General features: G+C 41.1%; 1 protein-coding gene across 2 annotated transcripts in view; it reads left to right on the plus strand.

Annotated features, from left to right (window-relative positions):
- The first annotated feature begins 5,925 nt into the window (after positions 1-5,925).
- Positions 5,926-19,612, plus strand: part of sema3c (sema domain, immunoglobulin domain (Ig), short basic domain, secreted, (semaphorin) 3C) — a 104,107-nt gene continuing 90,420 nt past the window's right edge. The window contains exon 1 of one of the 2 annotated variants that reach the window (XM_063072803.1): positions 5,926-6,058. In XM_063072803.1, coding sequence (XP_062928873.1) covers positions 5,963-6,058 — 96 coding nt within the window. In that variant the 5' untranslated portion in view covers positions 5,926-5,962. Of the gene's footprint in view, positions 6,059-13,509; positions 13,817-19,612 lie in introns of those variants that run through there. The other variant, XM_063072804.1, reaches the window with a different exon arrangement.

Below are 19,612 nucleotides of genomic sequence, written 5' to 3' on the forward strand. Positions count from 1 at the left end.
AGTTGAAGTGGGTGGCTACTGGGAGATCCTGTCTGCTTTGGCGGACGGAGTGGAGGTGCTCGACGAAGCGGTCCCCCAATCTGCATCGGGTTTCACCGATGTAGAGGAGGCCGCATCAGGAGCAGCGGATACAATAGATAACCCCAACAGACTCACAAGTGAAGTGTTACCTCACCTGGAAGTACTGTTTGGGGCCCTGAATGATGGCAAGAGAGGAGGTGTAGGGACAGGTGTAGAACTTGCGCTTACAGGGACAAGTGCCAGGTGGGAGATCCGTGGGGAGGGACGTGTGGACCAGGGAGTCGCGGAGGGACTGATCCCTGTTGAAGGTGGCGGAAGTTGCGGAGGATAATGTGTTGGATCCGGAGGCTAGTGGGGGACAGAGTTCCCCTTGTCCTCACCTACCACCCCACTAGCCTCCGGATCCAACACATTATCCTCTACAACTTCTGCCACCTTCAACAGGACCCCACCACTAAGCACATTTTTCCCTCTCCACCCCTCCCCACCTTCCGCAGGTATCAGTCCCTCCGCGACTCCCTGGTCCACACGTCCCTCCCCACGGATCTCCCACCTGGCACTTATCCCTGTAAGCGCAAGTGCTACACCTGTCCCTACACCTCCTCTCTTGCCACCATTCAGGGCCCCAAACAGTCCTTCCAAGTGAGGCAACACTTCACTTGTGAGTCTGTTGGGGTCATCTATTGCATCCGGTGCTCCCGGTGCAGCCTCCTCTACATCGGTGAAACCTGACGCAGATTGGGGGAACGCTTCGTCGAGCACTTCCACTCCGTCCACCAAAACAGACAGGATCTCCCAGTAGCCACCCACTTCAACTCTGCTTCCCACTCCCATTCAGTTATGTCCATACATAGCCTCCTCTACTGCCATGATGAGGCTAAATTCAGGTTGGAGGAGCAACACCTCATATACCGTCTAGGTAGTCTCCAGCCCCTTGGTATGAACATAGAATTCTCCAACTTCCAGTAATTCCCTCCCCCTCCCTTCCCCTATCCTTATGTCACTCTGACCCCTCCCCCAGCTGCCTACCACCTCCCTCTTGGTTCCGCCTCCTTCTACTACCCATTGTGTTTTCCCCTATTCTTTCTTCACCTCTCCTGCCTATCTCTTCCCTGCCTCCCTTCCCCCACCTCTTTATCTTTCCCCTTACTGGTTCTTCACCTGGAACCTACCAGCCTTCTCCTTCCCACCCTCCCCCACCTTCTTTATAGGGCCTCTGCCCCTTCCCCCTACAGTCCTGATGAAGGGTTCCAGCCCGAAACGTCGACCGATCTTTTCCTTGGATGCTACCCGACCTGCTGAGTTCCTCCAGCGCGTTGTGAGTGTTGCTTTAAGGGAGGTGAAACTGCTTCTATACAAATGGTTAATAATTGCAGAATCAAGTGTACAAATTTTCAAGTTCAGGGTCTCTGCATTTCCTGCAATTTCAAGTTCTTCGACAACTAATATCTGCCCCAACTCCTTCCCAACCGCACTGTAAGTCTGGGCCACCATGTCATTGTAATCAAAGGATCCAACTCTTCGTAACCCAATTTAGAATTCTTAAAATGCTGTCAGGAATTAGCCTTTGACTGTTAATCACCATTTTACCTTCCACTTCCGGCAGTGTCCTGTGTTGAGAGGGCAGTGCCTTTTTCTCAGTGTCTGAGCCTGCTGAGCTCATGCCTGAGGTCTGGAGTCCCAGTTTAGCAGTCATGTCCAGGTTGTGTAGCACTGGCTGTGGTGGGAGCTTTCAGAGGATGTTGCCAATGTAGGGAAACATTCTCATCTGGTAAAGCAATCAGCTGCAGCTTGTGGTACCGAGTAACAGCCATAAATCCTCATGCACATTGTTTCGACATATGCCTGATGTGGACAGCCTTGTCCAGATACCATGAATTCATCCTCTAAAACAGATTGCCTTATCCAACAAAAACTTCTACAGCAAGAACTTTGCGATTACAGATACTTTCCATTCAATGACAGATTCTACGCCGTTTCACATGAGCAAAATCACTTAAAGTTTGGTTTCAAGACAAAAGCAGAACCTCTCTGTCTGCAGCCTTGTGCAGCACTATAGCAAGGTCTAACATAAGCTCGAGGAACAACACCTCCTTTATTATCTGGGCATGTTGCTACCTGCAGGACCCGATACTGAATTCTCCAACTTTAGACAACTTGCTCCTTCTTCAGGACTGGACATAATTACTTGTTTTTTTATATATTATTCTCTTTTGTTTGAATAGCCTGGTCTGACTGGCATACACCAGGAGGCCAGGCTATACACCATCCAAACTTTACTGCATTAACAACACATTACACACCCAAAGGAGGTTAACTGTCCTTTTAATAACTATGCTACTTCACCCCGTGACATACATACTTTTCATTTCACACATTTCTCGAAATTCCCTGCTGCCTAAACTAACTTGATTTCTCTTTTTCTCAGTTTTGAAGTGCCCTCAACTTAAAATGTTCACTGTTTCTCTATCCACAGATTAGGCCATAAGACATAGGAGCAGAAGTAGGTCATTCAGCTCATCGAGTTTGCTGCAGCATTTCATCATGGCTGATCCCGGATCCCACTCAACCCCATACACCTCCCTTCTCGTCATATCCTTTGATGACCTGACTGATCAGGAAACTATCAACTTCCGCCTTAAGTATACCCCCTGACTTGGCCTCCACTGCAGTCTGTGGCAGAGCATTCCACCAGATTGCTGTTCTCTGGCTAAAAAAAATTCCTCCTTATCTCTGTTCTAAAAGGTCACCCCTCAATTTTGAGTGTGTGCCCTTTAGTTCTGGATACCCCCACCACAGGAAACATCCTCTTCACATGCACCCTATCTAGTCCTTTCAACATTTTGGTAGGTTCAATGAGATTCCCCTGCATTCTTCTAAATTCCAGCGAGTACAGGCCCAAAGCTGCCAAATGTTCCTCATATGTTAACCCCTTCATTCCCAGAATCATCCTAGTGAACCTCTTTTGGACTCTCACCAATGACAACACATCCTTTCTGAGATATGGGACCTAAAACTGTTGACAAAACTCCAAGTGCATCCTGACTAGCATCACATAAAGGCTCGGCATTATCTCCTTGCTTTTATATTCTATCCCCCTTGAAATAAATGCCAACATTGCATTTGCTTTCTTTACCACAGACTCAACTGGTAAAATAACCTTCTGGATGTCTTGCACGAGGGCTCCTAAAACCAGATTTACACTTGTGCATATGGGCTACGCCGTAGGCCTGATTTATACTTTTGCATAGCCCTACACTGTAGCGAGCATGCGTAGTTGTGTCTGCGTCGCTTTGCAATTCACCGCCAAAACGTTAGTTGGCGGTGGGGTTTCTATGCCACCGTGTTGAGTTTCTTCGTGAGAGACATGGATGAGGAAGTGCATTACAAATATTTTCGGATGTCGGCAGGTAGATTTGATGATTTGGTTCATCGTCTCCAACCATTTATTTCGCATCAGTGTACAGATATGGCGGAGAAAAGCAACTGGAAATGCATAGGAGGAAATGCGATGCTACCAAGCAGACCAATCACAGTTGTTGCGGTCTGCATAGCCGCGACACGCGAGTTACATTTTGGGGAGGTGCACGTCACCCTACGGCGCAGGGTACGCGATACCTATGGCGTACATTTGACGCAGAGGTATAAATTGGGCTTAAGTCCCTCTACACGTCTGATGTTTGAACCTTCTCCCCATTTAGATAATAGTCCACACTATTGTTCCTTTTACCAAAATGTATTACCATACATTTCCCAACACTGTATTCCATCTGCCACTTTCTTGCCCATTCTTCCAATTTGTTGAGGACCTGTTGCAGTTTGGCTAGTCTGCTGTTTCTCTAACATTTTTAGTTCAGCTTTCCGGCATCTTAAAATTTTTGTATCCATTTTCCAATTTTCAAGACAGGCAATCCATCAATTGGTTAAATAATTCTAAAAACATCTTGAGGTGGAGAGGTTTAGAGAGAAGATTCTTGAGCTATATTAAATTGAATTTATAGCATTGAAATGGGCCTAACTGGCCTGTGTCCACAAAGTCTCCCAAAATCCAAATTCATCAAACCTGATGAGCGTGTTGTTAGATTCCTTTCTCCTTTATATAATCACCAAGTCTCTTACAATTGTGTATCTGCAACTCATCACAACCACTGCCCAGGTAGCTGATACTACCGCTTGGGAGAAAGTGTATCTTTTGCATTTGTTATTGAATTTATTAGTCCTATATTCTTGTTGCTCTTTACCTGCTGACAGTAACTACTGGGGGTTTTGGCATTGAAGGATGTCCATTTTATTTCAACAGCCTTGTAATTTGGTGCATTTAAAAGAATGTTCAGATGTTAATTACAATGAAGATATCAAAATCTACTCCTGAAAAGCCTATTAATATTCAAAAGTGCAATTCTTTTCAAATTTATCGACATAGGACTGGAATTAAAATAAAGTTTGTAGAAATTTTCACAAGAAAATGGAATATCAATTGAGGCAATCAATAAAATATCCCTTTTTATACTTGCCTGAAGGATTTTGAAAGCCACACATGTGTCAGAGTTTCAAACCTGATGTTATTGATGTCAGTGAGGCAAGATATCTACTAAGATCTAAACTCCCATTCTCATGCTGTGTTAAAGGGCTTTGTCTGACACTGTCTCATCCTTAAATGGCAATTCACTGCTAATGTGAGAAATAACTGTCTATCCTTGTGGTCCTGGCTACGTAAACCGCAATGCAAGTGTTGTCAGTGGCAACACCAAAGCACAAGTTAAATTCTTATTTGTTTTTGTCGTTCTAATCTCTTTCAAACAATCATTAAATAGAATATGATTCTCAATTGGGTCATATAATCAAGGGCAAGATATATGCCGAGTGTTACCGTGTGTGTGTTGCATTAACAGATGGTGCTGTCTGTATATTGAGCACTTCCCTGTAGATAAAGATGCCAAAGGCTCACTGAGTAAACGGAGGGTATGCTTGCTGGTCTGGTCGTTTAATGTGTTAACATGGCAGTGGGTCAATTCCACCTGCCACTAGCTGCTACAAGCCAAAGCTATTACATAATGAAATAATAAAGCCCAATGATAAAGTATTCTTCAGCTCCAAAATAGTAAGCTTGGACAAAGTGCCTACCAGCATGTTGCCAGCATACAGATTCTTATAATAAGTGGATGTAAAGCAAGATGCAGTAAACCAATGGTAATCCTTCAGCCAGTGAATCTCAGGAAGCTGGTGCTGTCAGAATTTGACCAGGCCTGGCAGCAATAGGACGTTCTGTGCATGACCCAAACTGCTCAGGCAGAAGTGCTAAAGTGAAATATCAAAGTTAAATCATTTGTCAGCATTGAAACTGGGACCAGTAAATTCAATCATTTTCTGACCACTCCTCTCTCTGCGTTTAATTTGCGCAGTGTTGAGTTAAAATTACATATTTACGTATGTGGAATGTGTCGAGGTGGATTTCATTTACTGGATGATTATTTTAGTTGATAGTGCCGTAAGTGATAAAGTTAAATATTAAAGAGTCCTTCAGAGCTTGAACTTGGTGTTACAATGAGATTGTGAGTGCCGTCTAATCGGTTTGCTATGTGCCTGCTGCCCCCACACAGGAATGCTGGCACTAGCTGGCAGATACAAGCAGACATATTTGCATAGCAACTAGAAGAGAAATAATGCCTGTTTTCTGTTACTGGAATAAATGCAATCATTTAAACTGACAGCTTTATCACGTTAACTTTAATATTCTCTGGTTTTGTTTTCCTCAAGTCATGTATGAGCCAGCTAGTTTGGAAACTAACTTCCTTCAGTACTAAATTAGGTCACCACGAGTGACTATCTAACATTGAAAGCTGCAGATTTTCTATGATAAATCTTGTTCTATTCAGTGCAGGATTCTCGATTTAAGAAGCAACATAAGTCTGAGTAACTTTCTGATGATTAATTTCAATGAATGTTTCTGACCCAAAAAATAGTAGAGAGTGGGAAGAGAACAGTATGGAAACAGTTGCCCGAGAGCTGCAGGAACTATTGCATGGTTGAGTGTGAGGTAAGGAGTCAAAGAATCTGTTTTGAAATTACAGTGGAGCTAAATTTATTGTCCTGGAAAATATGTCACTTGTTTTAAACTTGGCTCTTGATCAGAATTTACACAGATGTTTTCTGTATCTTAGGTGAGAAATCTTTTCTGTTATATCTTTTGGCTGTTTAGTCAACCTAAATCTGGTTTAAGGACACAAAGTGTATTGTTAAAGATTGCACTATCACCTAACAACTAAGAGCTTTAATGGTCCAGTTTGGGAAAATGAAGAACTGCTGCACTTTCAACAAGTGCTACTCAGGAAAAGAAAATTTTGGGCAGATGATATAAATTGTGTAGTTTCATTCTTGGTTTAATTTAAGATTACAGATTCTTGGAAGTGTTTAGATTTTCTTGTACAGTCACTATGTTCATTCCATTGAGCTAGATAAGCTAGTAACCAATTCTCATGAGTAAACACTTCTGTACTCTTGGGAAATATGTTGGAAGGTGGTAGAAGAGCATATATGGTGAGATTGCAATGATGTTCTACCCATTCCCTGAAAGATTTATTGATCCAAAGAAAAGCTATATACCTAGGTATTGACTAACTACATAGTGAAGGGAGCTACTTCACCAATTGACGATAAAATAAAATATCATGAATGGAAGAAGAAAGGAAACAGGCTGGAAACCCATGTAGCATTATGAAAATCAACGCTGGATTTAATGTCTTTCTTCAGAAATCTTTATTCTTAAACTTCTAACTGAAGCTGCTATTGAATTAAAGATTGTCAACTACCTTGCACAGAATTGAAGTTTACTTCTTGCTAGAACAAAGTTTAGTTCTTTCTGATGGAGCCATTACATAGTGAGATCTGTCAGTTTACATTATTGATTACTTGAAAATTCATCTTGAATTAAACATAAGTGAATGAGTTTCTCTGCTTATGGAGGAAAATTTCATTGACCCTTTGCTAATGTTGGGATTATTATAACTGGGATTGAAAATGAAATATCTTTGCTCTGGGCTAAAGACATTCTAATATGCTCTTGAGAGGAGTGAAATCTTGCTTTGGAAATATTAAAATCCATTAATTTATAATGTTGAAGCTAATATTTGTAATTATTAATAGTATTAAGAACCATTTCTCTTGATGAAAAATGCAAAGTAGCTTGCTAACTTCAATAATAAAGAAAGTTATATCCTGATGTATATGAAATGACTGACTCTTAATATTTGCAACCAATTAACATATTTGTGTACTAAAATTCCAAAATGTGATTGGTTGTAGACCTTCAATTACAATAAGTAGCTTCAAGTGTTGGAGCTAAGTTTTCTTTAAAAGCAATTAATATGGGAAGATCACACTTTATGAGATGAATTGCTCTGTGATGTTTGATTAGATAATTAGAGTTGAACATCTAGTTCAAATTGAAAGACATTCTTTATTTGTACAATGTTTACTTATTCAGTGAGTCATGTCTAGTGGAAACTGAATGCCCAGAAAACATTTTGTCGTATAAAGTATGATGACTAATATCAGTCAAATGACAGTGACGTAACACTACTGATAGTTACAGGATTACCAAATAAATTGAGCACTTTGCTTGGCTGCCCAATCACAGAGATACTTTAATTAAAATCTTCCATGATAATAGTTCCCTTGATGTGCAGATCAAAGGAAACAATTGTCTCACCAATCAGTGACTCAGTTAAGACAGGTAAATGCTTATTTACTGATTTTAGATCTGTGGATTCTATAGTTTTCAATATGTAGATCATTCTGCCATGTAATAGTTCATAATACGGTGTTGATGGGTGTTCTGGATTTAGGGTGTATAGCAAAATATTAACCAACAACCAATCTTTAGACCTGAACATGGACTGTAGATTTAAATTTGAAATGCAACTCTGGACAATAGGCTCCTAGAGCTGTGAACAGCAATTAATTGGAAAACCAGAAAATGCTGACTTAACATTCATTTTCGGTGTCTGTGGTGTAGGTGTGAAGAAGGAGATGTGAAGGTTATATGTAATTGAAAGGAAGCACTGTAGATAGTGAATCCATCCAGTATTTGAAGCCTCTTAAGTACATATGTTTGTGCATATGAACTGTTGGTCACTTGTGCTTTGGGTAGTACAATGCAATTGCTTTTATCCTCAGTGGCTAAGAGGGAAGGAACGTAGCAATGTGAAGCAGTAAATTGTGGGCTCTTAGCCACTGAGGATTAAAGCAATAGCATTGTATGTGATCAGCGAAATTAACCACAGCTTGTTAAAAGTGAAGTTATTATGTCACCTTGTTGTCTATTTAGTGATCATATTTGCCCAGTAGCCACTGTGCACTGTCTACTTGGGCCTACTTACTTTGAATGTAAAAGTAGATTACTGTAGAAAGGAGAGGTTGAGTTTCTTTGCTGCTGGAAATGAGTATGTTCCTTTCTCTATACATTTTAAATATGGAACTGGAGGTTGTGTACGGAAATGTATATTCAAAGTTAACAGCTAATATGTTTCAGTAGGAATTGAATATTAAGGTCTGTCTAACATGTTCAAAACTAAAGTCGTCAAATTGAGCTGCTTTAAATTTCCTATGAGATACATTTCTATTTCCATGATCACTGAGGGACACAGAAATGGGCCCCTTAGCCCACCACATCAATTACAGCTATTTTGCCCAAGTACACTAACCCAACTTGCCCACATTTGTCCCATATCCTTTCATTCTTGACCTATTTATTTGTCTGCCTAATGCCCCTTAAGTGTGGTATTTGTATCCAATTTCACTGGCATTGTGTTCTATATATCAACCATTCTCTGTGTAAAAAACACATCCTACCCTTCGGGTTCACTGAGCCCGCTAACTCCTGCCCATCATGTCTCTTACAGTATGTTAATGTACTGTAAATAGCTGAGCATCAGAATTCCTGAACAGTGGTAGCAGAGGGAGTTCAGGTCTGTGGCTGTTGGGATCGTCCATTCTCCTATTCCAAGCGATCAGTGGATCCTTGAAGATTCTATTAATCTTCTTCTCTTCTTCTGTCTCTTTCAACTATTTTTCCTCACCTAGGTCAAATGGCTCACTGACTGATGCATTTTCATACTCACTGATTGAATTCTACACTACTTATGATGTCTCATTATGGATTATAATAAAGGCATCTTGTATTTCAGAGCAAGAATGTTAGAATGTGAAACAGCAGAGGCATTGGTGATAAACATGTGTCCTTGCAACAATAATCCTGCATCCACCAAGGACCCAACATAATGCAATTTAACTGTTAAATCCACACAGCAATAGTCCACATTTTAGTTGCAACGAAGGTGACAGAGCTGTAGGGGAGCAAAGTTCAAAGTTTGAAGTTCATAGTGTCAGGGAATGTGCTGCACTGTTATGTAAAGTCCAGTCGTGTGTGGTGCAGGTCCCATTTAAGATCTTGTTTTGGAATACAAAGCACACTAATGAAGTTCCACATTAAATTTCAGCTGATTTTTTAATTTACTGATAAAGAATCTAGTGATTTCCTGGTGTATAGATGAATAAACTCTTCTCGGGCTTTCAGCCGGATACAGATATGGATTTTAACCAACATTTCGATGTCGGGGATATTGCCTAGGCATGTCTAGTCCAGTGGTATATATACATCACTGTCGTCCTTTCCTTCTGATTGGTTAGTCCTCAACCAATCAGATTTCCGTTGTCCCACCTTTTTAACAACTGATTTCCATCTTTGCAAGACCTTCATCTTTGTTAAAATTCTTTTTCTCTAGTTTTATTTCAATAGCTTCCTTCACCAGGCAGTCCCAAAGGCCATCTGTGCTGCTCAGTAGTTTTGTGCCGTCAAAGTCAATTCTATGGACATTGCAAATGCAGTGTTCTGCTACCGCTGATTTCTCCAGGTAACCCAAAGGGATGCACCTTCCATGCCCCTTAAAGTGGGTTTCCACTGTGCGCCCTATCAGGCTGATATAAACTGCTCTGCATTCACAGCGAATCCTGTAAATTCCAGCCGTCCTGAGTCATAGGACATAAAACATAGAATAGTACAGCACAGTACAGGCCCTTCGGCCCACAATGTTGTGCCGACCCTCAAACCCTGCCTCCCCTATAAGCCCCCACCTTAAATTCCTCCATATACCTGTCTAGTAGTCTCTTAAACTTCACTAGTGTATCTGCCTCCACCACTGACTCAGGCAGTGCTTTCCACACACCAACCACTCTCTGAGTAAAAAAACTTCCTCTAATATCCCCCTTGAACTTCCCACCCCTTACCTTAAAGCCATGTCCTCTCGTATTGAGCAGTGGTGCCCTGGGGAAGAGGCACTGGCTATCCACTCTATCTATTCCTCTTATTATCCTGTACACCTCTAGCATGTCTCCTCTCATCCTCCTTCTCTCCAAAGAGTAAAGCCCTAGCTCCCTTAATCTCTGATCATAATGCATACTCTCTAAACCAGGCAGCATCCTGGTAAATCTCCTCTGTACCCTTTCCAATGCTTCCACATCCTTCCTATAGTGAGGCCCAGGTCATCTTTGAACTGCATAAGCTGGGATTTGAGCTTCCTTACGGGTTTTTGTAATTCACTGGGGTTTTGAAATTTTGACTGGGTGTTAGCCTTCCATATACCCTTTGTTTAGCATATCGAAAATTGAAAATGAGAGAAGTAATCAGTTTTATGAAGCTTACTGCACACCATTATAAAAATGTTAACTCAATTCTGACTATTTTACAAAGAAAGTAACAATCATAATTTTCAAATTATGATGAGAAATTGCTTGGTTTCTGTTCTTATAGTTTCAGAAGCTATCTGAATCCTTTGCTTCTCTAATTCCAGGTATCCATAATTCCCTACTGTATTTGAATTGTTGTTACGTTGGTGCATACTTAGCACTACGTCAAATTATAATGTTTGAAGTGACTAATAGTTCCTTGTCATAATGGGAAAAATATAAGTGATTTAACTTGTAACTTCAACTTCCTTTCCTACTGTAATATTCCATAATGAGTATAAATTCCTCTGACGTACTTATAACAAAAGACTCATTTGAAACTGTGTAAGTGTTGTGGGAAGTGAAGACTCTGATAAGAAGTCTTTCTCTTTCTCATTTATCAATGGTCTCACACCAGTGAAGGTGCTACAGCTCCACCAGTGGCAGCAAGGTATATAACAACGTACCACATTTGTTTCAATTGCTTCCATTACAAATTGGTTGAAAGAATTTAAGATGGGCATTCAGAAATAACAACTAATGTCTGGAAGTTAGATTGCATCATTTTATGGAGTACTAAAACATGGTTGTGTCTAGCACAAGCACACAACCTGATTCCTAGTAAAAAAAAATTATATTGTAAAACCAGCCAAAATCCAGTGTGAAAAAGCATGGGGGGGGGGGGGTGGTTTACACACAGAAAAAGGAGATGTGCACATTTCCCAATAGGACTTCACCCAGCTTCACAGCACATGTTCGAAAACTTTGTCACACTGATTGAGAAGATGTCAATCCTTAAAGCCCCACGCTGCATTGGGACTGTTTTGGCAGAGGCAGCGGCTCCAAGGGGTAGGCAGATACTTCGCCCATCTTGTGTGTTTTCCTGTATCACCTGGCCCCTTTACCTGGTTACCGGTGACCTGTACTGGTGTTATGGATCACAGTGTGGGAGCAGAGACTTGCTTTCCATTTTGGGAAATTCCTCACTCTGTTAGGATTGTTGTTCGGGCAACATGGTAGCACGGTCACACAAAACACTGGAGGAGCTCAGCAGGCCAGGCAGCATCTATAGAACAGAGTTACAGTCGATGTTTCGGGCCGAAACCTTTCGGCAGGACTGAAGGGCCTCGGCCCGAAACATCGACAGGACTCTTTTCCATGGATGCTGCCTGGCCTGCTGGGTTCCTCCAGCATTTTGTGTGTGTTTCTCAGATTTCCAGCATGTTTTCTTGTTTATGGTAGTACAGTGGCTAGCATAAAGCTTTACAGTGACCAGGGTTCAATTCCCACCACTATCTGTAAGGAGTTTGTCCGTCCTTCCCGTGATATGTGTCCCCCCTCTAGGTACTCCAATTTCTCTTGAAAATGCCTCTGTTATCAATACTCCTACACTGAATGGACTGCTCGTAGCATCCTCCATTGCTACAGAGAGGTGAAGAACATTTTCTATTCTATTTGGTATGAACGCTGAGTGTTCCAGTTTTAGATAATCCACATCACTGATCCCACCTATCACCCACCAGCCTGCATCCCACCCTTCCTCGTACCACCACATACTGTCGACCTTTCCTGCTCACTCTCAGCTTTGATGCAAGATCTTGACCCAAAACGCTGACTTCCACCTTCAGCTAACATGCTGAGTTCTCCCAATGTTTTCTTACTCCTAGTAGTCGTCTTTTTCTACTCCTTTTGCACTGCTCACTGCCGTGCCTCAGGATGTAGCTCCACTTGCTGCTGCTGCTCCGGCTGTCTACTCGATTACACAGCACACAATGTTGAAGCCCGCTTGTCTGCTTGCTGGACCTTGAAGGACGCCCCCAGACCAGTGCAGGCAACGAAACCCTGGCTTGGGGAGACCCCTGGCTCAGCCCTCTGGCTGTCTTTCTACCTGTGCTCAGCTGCTCAGCCTGGAGTGCACAGTTACAGATGCAGTCAGATCTCCTCCTTTCACCAGAATCCATCCGTTAGGGCAGCTGGGCAGTTATTTCCACTGGGAATGTCCGATGCCTTCAGGATGAGGAGTCTTATGATTCTCAGAAACATGAAATTCACTCTTGATGAGATTATTGCAATGACTGCCGAACGTCTGCACATTCGGGTGTGGAAGCTCCTGCTGCCCTTGAGAAAGCCTTGGTTATTAACAACAAGAGTACCACACTGGCAGGGCTGTACTTAGTGTCACCACACAGTGTAGAGCAAGTCATTTATAAGATGGTTGCAGTTTGCAACAGATTTCTTAATCATTCCCTTTCTGGCTCTGGTCTTAAAATTAGTAGCATTACTTAATTCAGTTTCCCAATTTCCTATGAGAGAATGGGCTCTGGACTGCAAAGCCTTGGGGTTATAAATCACGTACCACAACTTCTTGGTTACTGTGCACTAATTGGTGCTCTCATTGATATGTGGACCATTTCTCCCTTTAATGACATGTCTTGCTGTTGCCTTCAACAAGCTAGTGCTTTACCCAAGGCAGTGCCCTTCACACAGATCATGTCTAAGGCTTTGATTATTTCTCATGTGAAGCACAGTGAGATTGGGATGAGGTTAAAAAAAAAGGGCGAAGCCTAAACTATATCCAGAATTGTACACTGCTTGATGTCACAGAACATGCTATTATGCTTTGTATTTTCCAACAGAATATTTCATCAGTGGGGATGTCATCTGATCATTATTTACAAGCAGTGCATCATGCGTTTTGCTAATTATGCAATCCAGTGTGGGGTTTGCGAAGCAGGCAGTGGAGCAGATCTCGCTGCGCTGTATGTAATTGGAGACCTACAGTTGGCTGTGGGTCCCTCCCTCATCATCATCGGGAGGCTTTGACTGCAGCTCTGCTGTTCGCTCTTGACAGTAAGCAGCACGAGCGTGTGTTTCAGCTGTCACCGGCATCTTAAGGAACTGTTTGAGAAAAGACCTTCATATTGGCGGGGAGGAAGCAGACAATGACTTTTCCAATGAGATGTTAAACAAACTGTGTCATGGTCAATTGTTCAGCGTTAAACTGATTAACTGCAAAACTACCAGCCCTTAGTTATTCAAAGCACTTCGCTACAGGATACTCCTCTGATTACTGGTAGGTACTGATTCCGTATTGTGCTGTGATTTAGAAATGCGCGCGTGTGTGTGTGTGTGGGGGAGAATGCATTATTGATCTTTGAAAAATTAGTTTAAACAAGATTAACTATTCAGTAACATTAAATAGGGACATGCATTAGAATGAAAAATAACAACGGTAAATCTCTAACAATGATTCGCAGTTTCGCTTTCTAATTAAGATTAGTTAAGGAACAGTAAAGATCAGTGTTCTTTGTGCTTTCATTGTATTTTTGTGATATTGATGAGTTATGAAATTGGAAAGTCTACTTCAATATTGTATACAGAGTAAATTTGAAATATAAATCAAAGTATGCCCAGGGCAGGGTGTTAAAATTCATGAAATTATGTAATTAATCTCTGTCAAATGTGCTTTTTAATCTATTTGATTTATTATTCATGTATTACAAAACCCAGGTAGCTTTCTGGGATATTAGAAGTCGCTTTGTAGCAGGCATACTTCACATATTTTTACGTGTACGTTTTAGTCCATGTGAGGGTTGTAACGCTGTCACCCTAGAATCTCCAGCAGCTAATATTACTGTCATTCAAAATATACCGTCAGCTTCAGTTGGCTCTGACGGAGACAATCAGGATGTACTGAACAAAAAGGTTGTCAGTTTGAATTCACGTTCACATGATCAAATATAGTTCCCATCTCCCATCTGTTAAGTTTTTGTTTTTGTTCTGTCTTTTCTATAATGTTCTATGTTAAATTATAGTTAGATACATTCATTAATAACTTTAGAAAGAACTATCATTGTGATAAAGCTATATATTTTCTCACTTAAATTTGTATGTAATTGTACAAATTGACATCCCCATTAGCTATGATGTTTCCTTGACATATAATTGGTTCTTAAAAGTATTGATTATGTGCTTTATTTATAAAGAACATGTGCAAGATATAATCATCCTAGTTCTAAATGATGATGCAATAAATAGCTCAAGCAAATCTTGTCATTACAAAATTTCAAGGAGATTGAAATACTTCCTTTGAGTTATCGCCAGATGTCAGTCTCTGTGATATGAAATCTTCTCTCGTGTTGTTAGACATGAAGCAAATGTTACAGGAGTGGAAAAATTGACAGGATAATGAACTAGTAATGCGTGAGCCAATAACTCATAGCCTTTAATAACTGACATTGGTATATTTTCTGTTGGAATAGTGGAAGGCATTGCATGCACCTTTCGTCCCCATCTCTGAGATCAAAGTGTAAAAACACTTTCTCTCCTCACAATTGAAGCTATTCTTGACTCCTTGGAGTCATTCACAAGATATATTAGGCTATAAATTCTTTCATGTATCAAAACCTTAATATTACACCGCAGAATTTGATCACATCCTTAAATCTGAGGATAAATCCACCCACAGGTAAGTCCCTTTTAAGTTCACTACTAAACCCTCAGATCTGACCCGATTGCCCCATTCACCCCCACCCCCCCAATCGACTGAACCATGACCTAAATGCCACCACCATAAATCCTCCATCGCTTAAAGCAGCCGATCATGGCCCTGAACGCCAACTAACCTGTGTATCATGATATTCTCCATGCTGAAATGACCCTAAGGATTCTGAGCAATCCCCTTCTCCACCCTCCAGGCACTCTGACCCTTCCTGTCTCTGCTGCCTGATCCATTGCCCATGACCTACGTCCAGCAAACTCCGATTCGCTTGACTTCTGATAAAGGAAAGGCCTTTGTGCACACACATTGTGTAAGGTTTGTTCTATTTTACACAATGCCTTAGACCACGTGCATAACAGAACTCCAAATGTATTTAATAATTATGGCATCAAAAACTGACCAACAGAGAAGAGTGCCATAATCAGCCTATTTATAAGGAGAAACTTGTCTTTGGTCCCCAGCATGGGAACAAAACCTGCTATTTTCCTCACCTCCCAGAATTTGGCCTATTTGAAGTCAAGGGAATCATGGGAGGGCACAGTGGGATCATGGGATAGCACAATGGTGCTGCAGATAGTGCAGCTGTCTCACAGCTCCAGCAATCCAGGTTCAATTCTGACCGATATCCGTGCCTATTCTAGTCTATATGGGCTTTACTTTGGCTTCTTCCAGGTAGCCCAATTTCTACCTATGTCCCAAATACATGCTGGCGACTAGTTAATTGGCTACCATAAATTACCTGTAGTGTATGGTAGGTGGGTAGTAGGAGAGTCAGAGAGATGTTAAAAAGTATATTTGAGAGAATATGCAGAGGGAGATGAATTACTGTGAGAACCATCATGGGGCTAATGGGCCGAATGGCCTCTTATGTAAATACGAATGGGTGGAAATGATGACAGTCGGTGGCCAATACCCCCACATGTTCAAAGAGCAGTGCCTTCCTCTTATTTATCTGTTAAAATGGTGTCCTCTATGACTTTAGTTTGGACCATCTTGGTGCTTTAAAAGGGATGCTGCTTCAATACTTTGCAGATCCAATCCAGAGTTTGCACTGAGGATTATTAAAGGAAAGTTCTCCCAATGATACATTGGGCTTTAGATGAATGGGAAGCAACAGAGTTTGTCAATCTAAGTTTTCTCGTAGTTACCAGTACTCTAAGGGTTAAAACTGTGTTGTGACTTTTTTTTCAGTTTAGTTATCTTCTTACATTTCTTCAATATAAATCAATATTTTATGTTCATGGATACCTGAGTATAGTTATGAAAATGCCCAGATTGTAAGAAATAGGCAACATCTAAATGAACAATCAAGTCCAAAAAAGTTATAATAACGTTTCAGCTGATATGCTTGATAGGGAACATTTTTAATCAAATGCCACAGCTGCGAAATCTCCCAATTGCCAATGAACATGGTCACATTTCTGAATATTAGATAACATCTAGCATGAGCATTGTGGTTTTAATTCATTCCTGGACATTGTGAGACAGAATTCATCATCAGCCATTAATCAATATCGTTAATAATGTCATCTCCTTCGACCAGCTCCAGCCTGGAACACATCTTGATGTTTTTTTAAAATGTTCTCCTAGTCCTGAATATGTTATAGCTTTACAGAACATTCCATGGGACTCTGCACATTTTAATCATGGAAAGAGTAGTAATTTTCTATTTGCTGCCTCTTATTATTTGCTGGTTCTCCTCTGACACACGTGTAGCAGCAGCAAAGCTGCTATGTTTGTCTGGATTTATTTTACTAGAGCAATGTCAAGGAAGTATTGTCAGAAGATTACAAGATAACCATGGATGACAAAGGCTGGATTAACTTTTCCTCCAGCCTTAACAATCTCTGTATCATGTCACTTCGTAGATGCTACCTTTCTAGGTCAAGGTACCTGAGTGCATCTGTTCTATCTCGAATATACCGAAGTTGGTTTAGAATTGATGAGGAATAGAATTCTATGAACTCCTAATGTGTCAAATTGGATTAAACATTGTCTACTCCTTTGTGTTACATTGTTTTATGGTCTTGTAACTGACATCTGTTCCTGGCCATTTTCCGCTCCCTGTAATTGAGTCTCAGCTTGGCAGAGAAACTCGAGACTATTTTATTGAAAAATTCCCATGTTTGGTGTTCTGAAATCTAAGGAATCTCCCTTCATCTATTTATCAACAATGCATGTGATGTTAATTTTTCCATATCTAAAATCCATTTGTATTTTAGCCATAACTTTAAACTAAAATAGTTTCTGCTGCAAAATATGAGGTGCCCAATGATATACTTATGACAAAGAAAGGCTTACAATAACTTGCAATGGAATGAACATTCCTGCACAAACAAGAGAAAATCTGCACATGCTGGAAATTCAAGCAATGCACACAAAATGCTGGAGGAACTCAGCAGGCCAGGCAGCATCTGTGGGGAAAAAAGTACAGCTGACATTTCGGGCCGAGACCCTTCGGCAGGACTGGAGAAGGGTCCTGCCGCAGGGCCCACAACGTCGACTGCACTTCTTTCCCATACATTCTGCCTTGCCTTCTGAGTTCCTCCAGCATTTTGTGTGTCGCTTGAACATTCCGGCACAACGTTTTGGATTGAGAAAGGGAAAATACATTTTCTCTATGTTTGCTGCAGTTCAAACATTATATCATATTTACTTTCAATTCGACATGCAGAAATGGTGAAGAAATTTCCGTTCCAAACTGATCCATAGATAAATTGACAATTAATACTTCATTGCATACAATGACATCACTTTTTGATCCTTTGATGGTGACTGTTCCTATCATTGTTCGCATGGATTACATGGGTGATGTGCGCTCTGATCATTTAACATATTATAATCATGAAAATTAACTAAAGCTATTTTCAACTCTAGAAAAATTTCCTGCAGTATGTCAATAGTATCTTACTAATCACTCCAAATCCAATCAGGTCCTACTCATTTGAGAATATGCAAGAATGTAATCAAAGTACTGAAGAATTGCAGCAACATGCAAGTCAAGGCTTAAGCAAACTCCAAAATTGTTCATCAAACTTCTACCAATTTCTGAAGTAATTTATCAACTTTAAATATCCTAGATGGCAACGGCGTATTTCTTTCCTTCGCAAGTCGTTCATATTTTACTTTCATAATTAGTTATCTAGATATTCATTGGCAGAGATCTTTGCAGTGCAATGCAATTAAAAATTGATTTAACTTGACAAAAGTCATGCTGGCAACCATTTTCCAGGTGAAGTCAGGCCACTCAATAAATAAAACTGGGCACCTGAAGTCATAAGTTACTCTGGCAGCTCTGAAATAACTTCTGTATTGCTCCCAATGTGACACACTTTGTGAGGCAATGCAGGGGGATTTGGACCCACTTGTCCTGGGGTGCCTGCAATAGGAAACTCCAGGGACCTCACAGACATATTCCTACAGGCCAACATGGAAGGTCAGCAGGTAAGGGGAGAATTCCTCCCTCCCCAAATCTGCAGCCCACCGAAACCTTGTTCCATGTTATTACCTCTGACAGCATTCCCATACTAAAGTCGAATTCAAGAGACGTTTAGATAAATACATGAATATGCAGGGAATAGGATGACATGGATCACATCCCGGCTGTAGGGGTTAGTTTAATTTGGCATCATGATCCTTAGAGATATTGTGGCATGGAGGGCCAGTTCCTGGGCTGCACTGTTCTACATACTCCTTTCAATAATAATGCTAGTCTCTCTGGATCCCCTCCTTCCACTATCACTGGCTGTAGTTATCTCTCCCCATGTGCTACTGGGTCTACTTTGCCTGGCACAGGCAGGCCTCCCTCCACTGATCTCCGTGGCCGGATCCCAGCCTCAGATTTGGCTCCACTATCCATCATAACCAAAGTTCCAATACCCAGTCACCCACAGCTGAGTTCTCGGGTCTTGGTTCCATTTTGGTCTGAAGGACGATGACCAAATTGTCACTGTCTGAACATGCTACCACTTCATTCCATGGATTGTTCTGGGTCTGCGGAATTCCTCAACAATTACACCTTAGTAAAGTATTGATTAAAACATTGAAGATCTTACTGAAACGCAGTGATTACCTGCTACAGACTGTAAGTAAATGGATTAGTGTCCATTGTTAGTTACTGAAATAAGATATTGCCACAAATAACAGTTGCCTATCTTCTAATTTCAGAATGATTTTAGAAGTAATTATTTAGAATGGGTACTTCAATTTTTGTGGTGACGCCTCGGGACAAATCCAGATGTTCTGTAATGGTTAACATTTGTTTCACAACCCGGCATCACAAGTATATGAACATCTACAACAGATGGTTGAAGGCCTGAGGTCTACAATTTGACAGTTTGGTCTATCTGTCAGTATAGAGGAGTGAGG

This window comes from Mobula hypostoma, chromosome 20 (genome assembly GCF_963921235.1).
Source record: "Mobula hypostoma chromosome 20, sMobHyp1.1, whole genome shotgun sequence".
In the NCBI taxonomy this organism is placed as follows: domain Eukaryota; kingdom Metazoa; phylum Chordata; class Chondrichthyes; order Myliobatiformes; family Myliobatidae; genus Mobula; species Mobula hypostoma.